Source organism: Rhinopithecus bieti, unplaced genomic scaffold (assembly GCF_001698545.2).
Source record: "Rhinopithecus bieti isolate Rb0 unplaced genomic scaffold, ASM169854v2 scaffold_59220, whole genome shotgun sequence".
Classification (NCBI taxonomy): domain Eukaryota; kingdom Metazoa; phylum Chordata; class Mammalia; order Primates; family Cercopithecidae; genus Rhinopithecus; species Rhinopithecus bieti.
The window spans coordinates 207918-217652 of NW_016822842.1; the positions used below are offsets into that span (position 1 = coordinate 207918).

Sequence of the window (9735 nt, forward strand, 5' to 3'; positions counted from 1 at the left end):
CGGGCAATGACGTTTGGCTATTTGCCCCCATTATTTAGCCTAGTAGTTTTCAACCCTGGGAGCACATTAGGGTCACCTGGGTTTCTGTTTTTCTTTTTTTCTTTCTTTTTTCTCAGACAGGGTCTTGCTCTGTCACCCAGGCTGGAGTGGAGTGGTGTGATCCTGGCTCACTGCAGCATTGATCTCCCAGGCTCGAGTGACAAGTGATTCTCCTGCCTCAGCCTCCCAAGTAGCTGAAACCACAGGCACATGCCACCACACCCAACTAATTTTTAAGTTTTTAGTAGACATGGGGGCCTCGCTATATTGCCGAGGCTGGTCTCGAACTCCTGTCCTCAAATGATCCTCCCACCTTAGCCTCCCAAAGTACTGGGATTATAGGCATGAGCCACCATGCACAGCCATCTGGAGAGCTTGAACTCTGGGCCCACCGCCAGCAACAATAATTTAACTGGTGATGGGTCACTGGGCATTGGGATTTTAAAAAGCCACCCAGTGATCAACACAAGTTGAGAGCTACCGTCTGGCTCCTTTTCCTCCAAGTTCTTAGCCTGCCCTCCCGCAGTCTCTTGGGGAACCCCCTCAGAGGATCCACCAACCCTCCACACACACCTAAGGACAAAGGGTTTATTTATTTATGTGTTAACTTTTCTTTTTCCCTGAGAACACACCTGTGAATTATTACTATTATTTTTTTTTAGAGACAGGGTCTTACTCTGTTGCCCAGGCTGGAGTGCAGTGGTGCCATCAGCTCACTGCAGCCTTGAACTTAAAGACAAGGTTGTAAATACCAGGCCTACTTTACAACTAAAACAGGCATACAACACGCATCATAAACACACCCAAGTGAGACTTGCACACAGATGCTCCCACGTGGTCCATTCCCTCACGGTGTCTCCGGGGCGGGCAGGCTCTCGGCTGCAGGTCAGCCCAGCAGAAGTGGCACTGCTCTGCCAAGTCTGGCTCCTGGCAGGCTCTGAGGATCAGCAGATCTGCACTGCCAGAGCCTGTCTGTTTACCGCCCACCCCACCTCCCTGCTCCAGTGCTAGAAAAAGAATTTGTCTTCCTTGGGGAGGAAGATGGGCCCGAATTAGCAGTGGAGTCCTGGGCAGAAGGAGGGGGAACTTGGCCAAGAACAGAGCCACCATGTCCACGCAATCACACCATTTATTGCTGTGCTGTCCGGGGAAGACACCGTGCAAACGCCAAAGTGCATTGAGGAGAGGGGAGGGTCTGTGACTCCCAGACCCTCGAATATTTTATGAATCTAAGAGTCCAGACGCAGTTCATCCACGGAGATCTGCGCCCTGTCCACACCAACACCCACGTTCGTGCACGCACATGCGCACAGTGCTCTTCAGAGCGGCGAGGTCCTCCCCCGTGGGGAGGAATGCGGGAGAGGCAGAGGTCACTGAGTTTCCTCCTGTTTCGTGTCACCTCTTGGCAACCTGTGTCTGGCTTCTAGAAGTGGCATGGGCAAGAAAAGGAAGCGAAAGAAGCTCTGGCCTGCTCCTCCTTGCCCAGGAGCAAAGCCAGCCACTGTGTAGTCCCGCTGTGAGGTAATGCCTGGCGCCGCCCGTGTATTCCTGCAGGTCAAGACAGATTCGGGCCGGGTGGGGTGGCAGCCCCAGCCACAGAGGGCATGCAGGGAGAACAACACCAGGACTGGCTGCCTGAGCCGCAGCCATTCCCCGCCAGGCACAGGGGCCTGGAGTCAGGGGGCGTCCTGCCCTTATCTGTCCCATGAGCTCCCTGGCCACCAAGAAGGGTCTTCTATCAAGAACACTGGGCCCTGGGCAGAAGGGAGGGCAAGGCCTGGCCTCCCCTGGTCTCTGACCTCTCTGCCCAGGTGCTATGGACCTGCTGAGACGGGTTCAGAAGGCGCCAGAGAGGAACTAGCTGGACCTGAGCCTGGCTCCCGGGCCCACTCCCCTCCTGGCTGCAGCTGCACCAAGTTTCTCATTAGCAGCGGCCCCCGCCTGGGTGCGGAACATGCTTTGGGCATTTGCCATGAGGCGGCTGGGAGTTTTGCAACAGTTTCCAGGGGAGCAGAGCAGGAAGAGGGGCTTCCCCGACGATCCTATTCACTGCTCCTCCTCCATGGGCCAAGTGGGCCAAGCCGTGAAGGCAAGGGACAAAATGTCAGGTCTCAGCAGCTCCCATGGTACCTAATGTGACACAGACAAGGCTCCAGGCCCCATCTCCCTGGCCTGGGCTCCCGACCAGTCTCAGAGCCATCAGCTCACTCCCCATCTTGCCCCTGGAGTTGAGTCACAGGTCTTGGCCCTGGCCACAAATGGCCAGTACAGAGGGGGCCAGGCACACAGTACATGAGGGTCTGGGGCCTGGGTGCTCACCTGGCTGTCACCCAAGCTCCTCCAAGAAGGCCCCAAGGACCCTGCTGCCTGGAAAGCCATCTGTTTGGCTCCTTGGCACCTGGCATGCCCATTCCCTGAAACCCAGTCTGGTGTGGTCAACATGCCGCAGTCTCCTTGAATGAGCCTGGGAGCAGAAGCCCCATCCCAGGAGGGGAGTGTGGCGGCAGTGCCAGGCAGGAGGCAGCTCTGGGGCAGAGGTGTGGACAGGAGTCTCCCACCGCCCTGGTCCTGGCTTAGACCTGCCCTTCCGGGGCTGGGGAGAGGTTCTGGCGAGGATCATGTGGGGGAAACTTGACGAAGGCAATGGCAGCCAGCTCCTTGCAGAACTCCTCCAGCACCACCACGCCCTGGAGGAGGGTCTGGTGGTCCAGCCTGAGGGGAGATGGCACAGGGGGCATGGCTGGGTGGGGGCAGGACTGTGCCCAGCATGACAGCCCAGCATCCACGAGGCTTGACCCTGTGGCCGGCCACCTCTCCTCCAGAGGCACTTTCTACCCTCCCACCCCCAGGCTTCACCTGGCACCCTTGGTACTCACTGCTCCCCAGGAGCCTGGCCCGTCAACTGCTTGCGCACCAGGAGCAGCTTGCCTGGGAATTGGGGTACCCTCTGGATTCTCTGCATCAAGTCCCCGATTACCTAGAGTAGGAACCACGGGGGACTCAGATGGGGCCAGCAACACCAGTGGGTCCCCTGGCCCTGCCACACCATGCAGAGCATGGGAGACTGCTTTCCCTGGCACTGGCAAGGGTGCCCACCCCTCCAGCCCCCAACCACCTGCCCCATTCCCCTTCCCTGCTGTTCCCTCCACCCCGACTGGGCACGCTCCCTCAGGCCGAGGCATCCTCACCCTCACCAACACGGAGAATAGGCTTCTGCAGCCGGGGGCCAGGCTGATGTAGGGATCCAGGAGGTACTCATGAATATGGGGGTGGGGGAAGAGGGCAAGCCGGGACAGGACCGAGGTCACCTGCAGGTTCAGGCTGTATGGCTGTAGGAACATGGTGGACAGAGCCGAGGGCTGGCAGGGCTGGTGAGCATTTTTGCACTCCCCCAGCAAGGTGCCTGGCCAGTGTGAACGTGTGTGGGGGTGGGAGGCTCACGTGATGTGTGTGTGTCATGGATTCCATGGGGCTGAGGGCCAGAACATGTTAGGACGTGTGGAGCAGGGGCGAGACGGGGCTTCCCACCTGGGGAAAGGACAGGGGTGCTGTGCACCAAAGAACCGAAGTGGAGGCAACCCTGTGGCCAGCCCCTGCTCTCAAAGGACCCCAGAGGCACCAGCCTGGAGTTCTCCTGGCCCAGGCCCACTGGCTACCTGATCCAGAATCCGGGACATGCGGTCAAACAGCACTCGGAGGAAGTGGCCCTCGAAGAAAGGTCGCTCAGGCTCATGGGGGTCCAAAGGTGTGGGGGTCAGAGGCCAGCCCCAGGATGCAACGCGGGAGCTGCACTCCTGGAACTAAGATAGGCGGGAGAGTAGAAGCAGCGGGCCCAGGGATTGGGAACCAGCAGACGGTGCCCCACGCAGGAGGGATGGGCTGGGGTCCTTGGGCAGATGAGAGAGGGGGAACCCAGAGCTTATCACCCAGCTGTTCTGAAGGACAGGAAGTGGGAGCTGGTAGCAGGAGCCACTCACCAGGCCATAAGCATCGTGGACGTATGTGTCATAGCCCGTCTCCTCCAGGAAGGCAGAGGTCTTGGCTTCCTCGGGGACCAGGCACAGGAAACTGAGAGACAGGAGCTGGTGTGGAGGTGCTCCCGGCTCACCCTGCTCTCCCCTGCTCGTGGGACCCCTATCTCCCTCCCCGACTGGACCCCAGGGCTGTGGCCAAAGAAAAATAGCAGGCCAGACACAGTGACTCATGTCTGTAATCCCAGCACTTTGGGAGGCCAAGGTGGGCGGATCACCTGAGGTCAGGAGTTCGAGATCAGCCTGGCCAACATTGGGAAACCCCGTCTTTACTAAAAATATAAAAATTAGCTGGGTGTGGTAGTGCATGTCTGTAATCCCAGGTACTTGGGAGGCTGAGGCACAGGAATTGCTTGAACCCAGAACCCGGGAGGTGGAGGTTGCAGTGAGCCAAGATTGTGCTACTGCACTCCAGCCTGGGTGACAGAGCAAGACTATCTCAAAAAAAAAAAAAAAAAAAAAAAGTAAAACTCCAGTGGTTCAGACTGCCTAACTTGTTCCCCACCTGTTGACGATTTCGGTCACTGCTGTTTTGCCATCATAGCTGGTGGCAGGAGCTAGGCGAGGCTTTGCACGAGGTTGAAAGCCGGAATCCAGGAAGCTGTCGGTAAAGTAGGGGTCTTCCTCCAGATCTCTATGGCCAGGACAGAATGGTGCGGCACCAATGAATGAATGGACAGAGTGAGCGTGCGAGTGCTGAGGGCTGGGCTGGGTCCAGAGGGCACCGGTTTCACTTACAGTGTGTCCTCATAGCTCTCAGGCTCTGGTGAGCCCCAGGCCACGTAAGGGCGGCCCTCAAGGTTGCGCAGGACCAGGCTGCGGATGATCCCCTCGTGGGGCTTCTGCAGCAGCTCCTCAAACAGCCGGAGCGTGGCGATGCTGATCTGGAGCGGGAAGGGGGTCGGCAGGATAGCCCCTTCCCCACCCAGCTCCCGTGGGTGCCTTGGCATGGCTAACCCAGATAAGAAAAGGCCTCTGAGGCAGAGTCACCTCCCTTGGCTGGATGCTAAGGTGGCAGGTTTTGGGGGGAGTGGGGGAGTGTGGGCCTAGGAATCAAGAAGTCTGGGTGCTCCCTGGTATGTGACTAATTTGATGTGCGATTTCAGGCAAGCCAATTCGCTTCTCTGTGCCTTACTTTCCATGTCTGAGAAATGGGAGTATCAACCTCGCCTACCTCACGGAGTAGGTGTTAGCCCTCCCGCAAGCCAAGTGAGTATAAAAGCACTGTCCAAAATATAAAATACTGTAAAATAAGCTGGGCACAGTGGCTCATGCCTGCATTCCCAGCACTTTAGGAGGCTGAGGTGAGAGGATCGCTTGAGGCCAGGAGTTGGCGACTGCAGTGAGTTAGGATCACACCAGTGCACTCCAGGGCCTGGGGTGACAGAGCAAGACCCTGTCTCTTAAAAAAAAAAAAATGCATATGATCATAGAAAATTTAGTGTGTGACGAAAGCGGCTCGGCAGTGTTTTGCAGTTCAGCGTCTCAAAGGTGGAGTTAGCTGGGAACACTCGTGAAATGGGAAGTGTTCAGGAAATCCCTCTGGCAGGGGTGGTGAGAGGAACAGAGATGGAGGTCCCCCTCCGTACCTCATCAGAGAGGTGGTCACAGTGCCCGATAAGGTGAGCGGACAGGGCATGGGGGTTGTCCCTGGGGGCTTCAGGCTGCCGGTCTGTGCCCAGGAGGAAAGCCACGGCCTCCTGCAGCAGCGCAGGGGAGCGGAGCTGGCGCAGCATGGCTGTGAGAAGGGCGGTGGAGGTCAGGATGCTCTGCTCGGACCTATGGGAAGAGGGCACCTTAGCCAGGCCCGGTGTGTGCAGACAGCACATGAGTGTGGGTGGCAGAACCCTTCCTGCTTGCCTCTCATCTTTGGCTGGTATGTCTGTGGTCACTTGCCCATCCCTGCTGATGTCCTGCAGGGAAGGGTAGGAGGCCTTCGTTTAGCCCACGTAGCTCAGAGCCATGTGCACATCACAGGGCAGGCCTGGCAAACATCACCCAATGGGGTCCACAGATGGGATTCTGGTCAAGAAGGTGTCTGGCCTTAGGGACAGGATGAGGCCGGGTGGGGTAGGCGGTTTGCTGTAGACCACAGTCATGCCTGAGGTAACTGGACACTTACACATGCAGGAGCTGGGGCTGCAGGGTCTCCATGAAGAACTTCTCAGCCACGGCCTTCGCCAAGGCATCTGCAACCACCTGGGTTCCACAGAGCATGTGGTCAACGTGTTTTGCGCTCATCACAATTCCCGCTGAGAAATAACCATGTCCTTGCGCAGCGCCTGATGCCACAGGAGAGGGTTCCCAGCCTGCCTGGGGCCCTGCCTAGCTCCTGGACCCCATGTTTCCATGTCCCTGCTCCAGTTAGTCCTCGAGATGGAGATGGTACAGGGAATAGCATGAGAGCCCGGCCCCCGCCCGCCCCTGCTCACCGTGTGTGCCTCTGTGATAAGGTGGTCGCAGTAATCAAACCAGCCCAAGAAGGCAGCCAAGGCCTCCTTCCCAGGGAAGGAAGCCTCATCAGATGGGGCACTGGGTAACCTGAAGAGGGGATAGAAGTCTCAGAGAGTGGGGAGGAGCCTCCAGGTCTTCCTCAATGTCTCCCAAAACTGGGCCCTTCCCCTCTCCTGTGGAACCTCTGTGGCTGGGCATCAGTTATCTTGGGGGTTTTATGGACAGAGGCAGCAAAAGCAGTGCTTCCCTGGAGGGCAAGAAGGCCCCTGGGGATCAGCTGCAGCCTTGGGGAGAGGGTGGCCAGCAGAGGTCCCTAGCAACGTGGAACACCAGGGGAGCTGACCACCAAAGACAGGCACGGCTGCCAGCAACTGAAGATGCTGGCCAGCCTTCCCGGGCTGGGCACCCACCTCCAGCTGATGCCCTCTAAGGCAGCAATGTCTGTGGGGTCCAGGAAGACAGGCATGGACCGGTACAGCTGGCAGAGGTGCTGGACAATCGCAGGGCAGCAGGGGCTGCTCTGGACCAGGTAGGTGGCGGCTGCTGGGGAGGCCACGCTCACCAGGAGCAGCAGGTTCTCCTGGGCCTTCAAGGCCACCCGACTCTTCTAGAGGATGAGGACGCGACTTCAGGGACATGAATGTGAGCCCACAAATCACCTCCTGGCCGTCGACCCACCCCTCCCCCGCCCCCACCCTCTCCATCTCTGCTGCCGGCACCTTGCTCTGGCACAGCCCAAGCAGGGAGGTGATCAGGTTGCTCTCTGCAGTCCCACCGTCCAGCTCCTCGGTCTCAGCAGGCATGTGGCTGTTCAAGGCCTGGGCCCCACAGAGCTCCCCGTCCAGCTGGGGCCTGGCAGGAGCACCATCGTGGGAACAGTCCTTGTCCCTGTGGCTGGCTGTGTCCTTAGGCAGGGGAGTGGGTTCTCTGCATGCCTTCTTCCTACCTACAATCTTCTTACCCTGCAAAAAGGGTGAGATGAGGCCAGGCCTGGTGGGGACCACTTCCCAGGGTCCCCCACTGGGACTGCAGGGTGGGCTGCTGGCAGGGCCTCAGCCTGGAGCTGGAGGGGAAGCTGCCTGCGTGCCTCCTGGGTACCTGCTCTCTGCTTCTGCCTCCTCAGGAGGGCCGAGGGGGCTTGCCCTGGGGTTCCAGGCCCTCCCGCTCCTCTTCCCGATGGGAGTGCTCACTTCCAGGATGTAGGCGAGCAGCTCTGGGTCCTGCTGGATCTTGGAGCAGAGGACGGTAGTGAACTGCACCTCCTCCTTTTCTGTAACGGATCCGGGAGCTGTCCCACCAAGTCGGAGGAGTTTCTGGAAGAGTACCAGGACAGAAACATTGGGGAAAGGTGTGGCGGGGGAGAGAGCGGGGCCTTACACCCAGACACCCCTTGGCTTCTGGGCCTCTCACCTGCACAGGCCTGTGGACGCTGAGGTAATGCAGCAGGGGGTGCTGCACCTGCGCCAGAACCTTGCTGAAGAACTGGAACACCTGCTGCCGCATGCCTGGGGGGTACTGAGGCCAGGGACAGAGTACCTGTCAGGACTGTGTCCCCCGCCTGCCGCATGCCTGGGGGACACTGAGGCCAGGGACAGAGCGCCTGTCAGAGGCTATGTCCCCTGCCTGCCGCATGTCTTGGGGGGACTGAGGCCAGGGAAGGAGCTCCTGTCAGAGGTGTGTCCCCCACCTGGAACGCTGCACCCCCAGAGAGCCCCAGGCTCAACTCCTCCCTCAATCCTGGCTCAGAGGGCCCCTCCTCACAGGCCTGCTTCCCTCGCCATGTTGTTCGAAACTGGCCTTCTTGGCACTCGCAACCCCTTTTCCTGCATCACTGTGCTCCATAACTGGGTCATTGTTGATCCACCACAGGATGGTCCTGCCTCTCCCACTAGGATTCTTGCCGGATTTTCTTTCCTTTTTTTAAGAGACAGCATCTTGCTCTGCCTCCTAGGCAGGAGTGCGGTCGTATGATCACAGTTCACTGCAGCCTCCACCTCCTGGGCTCAAGCAATCCTCCCACCTCAGCCTCCCACGTAGCTGGGGCTACAGGCACGCGCCACCATGCCTGGCTCTTGTCAGTCTGAATCCCTACTGTGTCCCCAGCATCTAGAGCAGAGCCCGGCACGTGGCAGGCCCATCTTTGTGGAGTGAACTGGGAACAGGCGCGCTGGGATGGTGGAGTGTTCTAAGTGAGACAGCCACAGTGTCTGTCCTGTTTGCTCCTCTCCCCCCAGCTGCCACTTTCAGTGTCAGGACTGTGAAGAGCACAGGCAGAAAGGCCTGGAATCCAGGGAACCCCAGGCTGCCCACCTTAGCCTGGAATCCAGGGAACCCGGGGCTGCCCACCACAGCCTGGCCCAGCATGCAGAGGGCCTCCCACCTCGGCCTTGCCCAGCGCGCAGAGGGCCTCCCACCTCGGCCTTGCCCAGCGCATAGAGGGCCTCCCACCTCGGCCTGGCCCAGCGCGCAGAGGGCCTCCCACCACGGCCTGGCCCAGCGCGTAGAGGGCCTCCCACCTCGGCCTGGCCCAGCGCGCAGAGGGCCTCCCACCTCGGCCTTGCCCAGTGTGCAGAGAGTCTCCCAGGATTGTGCGCAGCAGTACTCCAGCAGGACCTGCCTCACCCACGGCCACCTCGCTGCTCTTCATACCCAGGATGTCCAGCATCTCTCAGCCGCCAGGGATTTGTCTCTTGGCGGGGTGTTTTCATCAAGGATTTGGGAACAGGGTAAGTTGGGTGAAAGAGGGCACCCTGGCTTGAAAACTCACCGTCTCCTGCCAAAGCCAGAAGGGGGGTGGGAGGGGGTCCGCTGAGAGAGGTGGGAAGAGAGATGCGGGCACTGGGAAATGGAAGTGACAGGGATGCTTCAATATAAGAAGACAAAAAGTCTTCCAGGCTGCAGGACACAGTCCCTGAAACGCATGCATGCCCAGCACTTATGGGCGCAGTAGCATCGCTTCCTTCAAAACCCTGGGATATAGGGTACCAGAGACAGGGCACACGGGCCTGGGCCCACAGAAGGACGAGCAGCTCTGGGCCCCAAGTGAGACGCGTGGCTAGGGCTCTTTGTCACATAACTTAGAAGCTGTAATTCTAGCAGCTGCCGAAGAGAACCTCACAGGGCTCCCCCAAACTGACGCTCAGAGAAGGCAAGGCCTCTGTTTTTCACAAAGAGAAAAAAAACTAAAAATCGCATCACCACCTTCAGGTCT

The 9735-nt window shown here is 58.9% G+C and overlaps 1 protein-coding gene across 2 annotated transcripts; it reads right to left on the reverse strand.

Annotated features, from left to right (window-relative positions):
- Nucleotides 1-1148: 1148 nt before the first annotated feature.
- Nucleotides 1149-9233, reverse strand: FHIP2B (FHF complex subunit HOOK interacting protein 2B). 2 transcript variants are annotated; one of them, XM_017861110.1, is made up of 15 exons: nucleotides 9075-9233; nucleotides 7935-8039; nucleotides 7715-7837; nucleotides 7244-7486; nucleotides 6935-7131; nucleotides 6503-6611; nucleotides 6193-6269; nucleotides 5660-5849; nucleotides 4809-4954; nucleotides 4576-4704; nucleotides 4017-4107; nucleotides 3696-3839; nucleotides 3228-3368; nucleotides 2916-3016; nucleotides 1149-2751 (listed from the first exon to the last, which is right to left on the reverse strand). In XM_017861110.1, exons 2-15 carry the CDS (start codon nucleotides 8025-8027, stop codon nucleotides 2613-2615), a joined length of 1923 nt encoding a protein of 640 aa, XP_017716599.1. In that variant the 5' UTR covers nucleotides 8028-8039; nucleotides 9075-9233; the 3' UTR covers nucleotides 1149-2612. The 2 variants fall into 2 exon arrangements, with proteins under 2 accessions (XP_017716599.1, XP_017716598.1); XM_017861109.1 differs by having other exon boundaries at nucleotides 1149-1587; nucleotides 7935-9125.
- Between the last annotated feature and the right edge of the window lie 502 nt (nucleotides 9234-9735).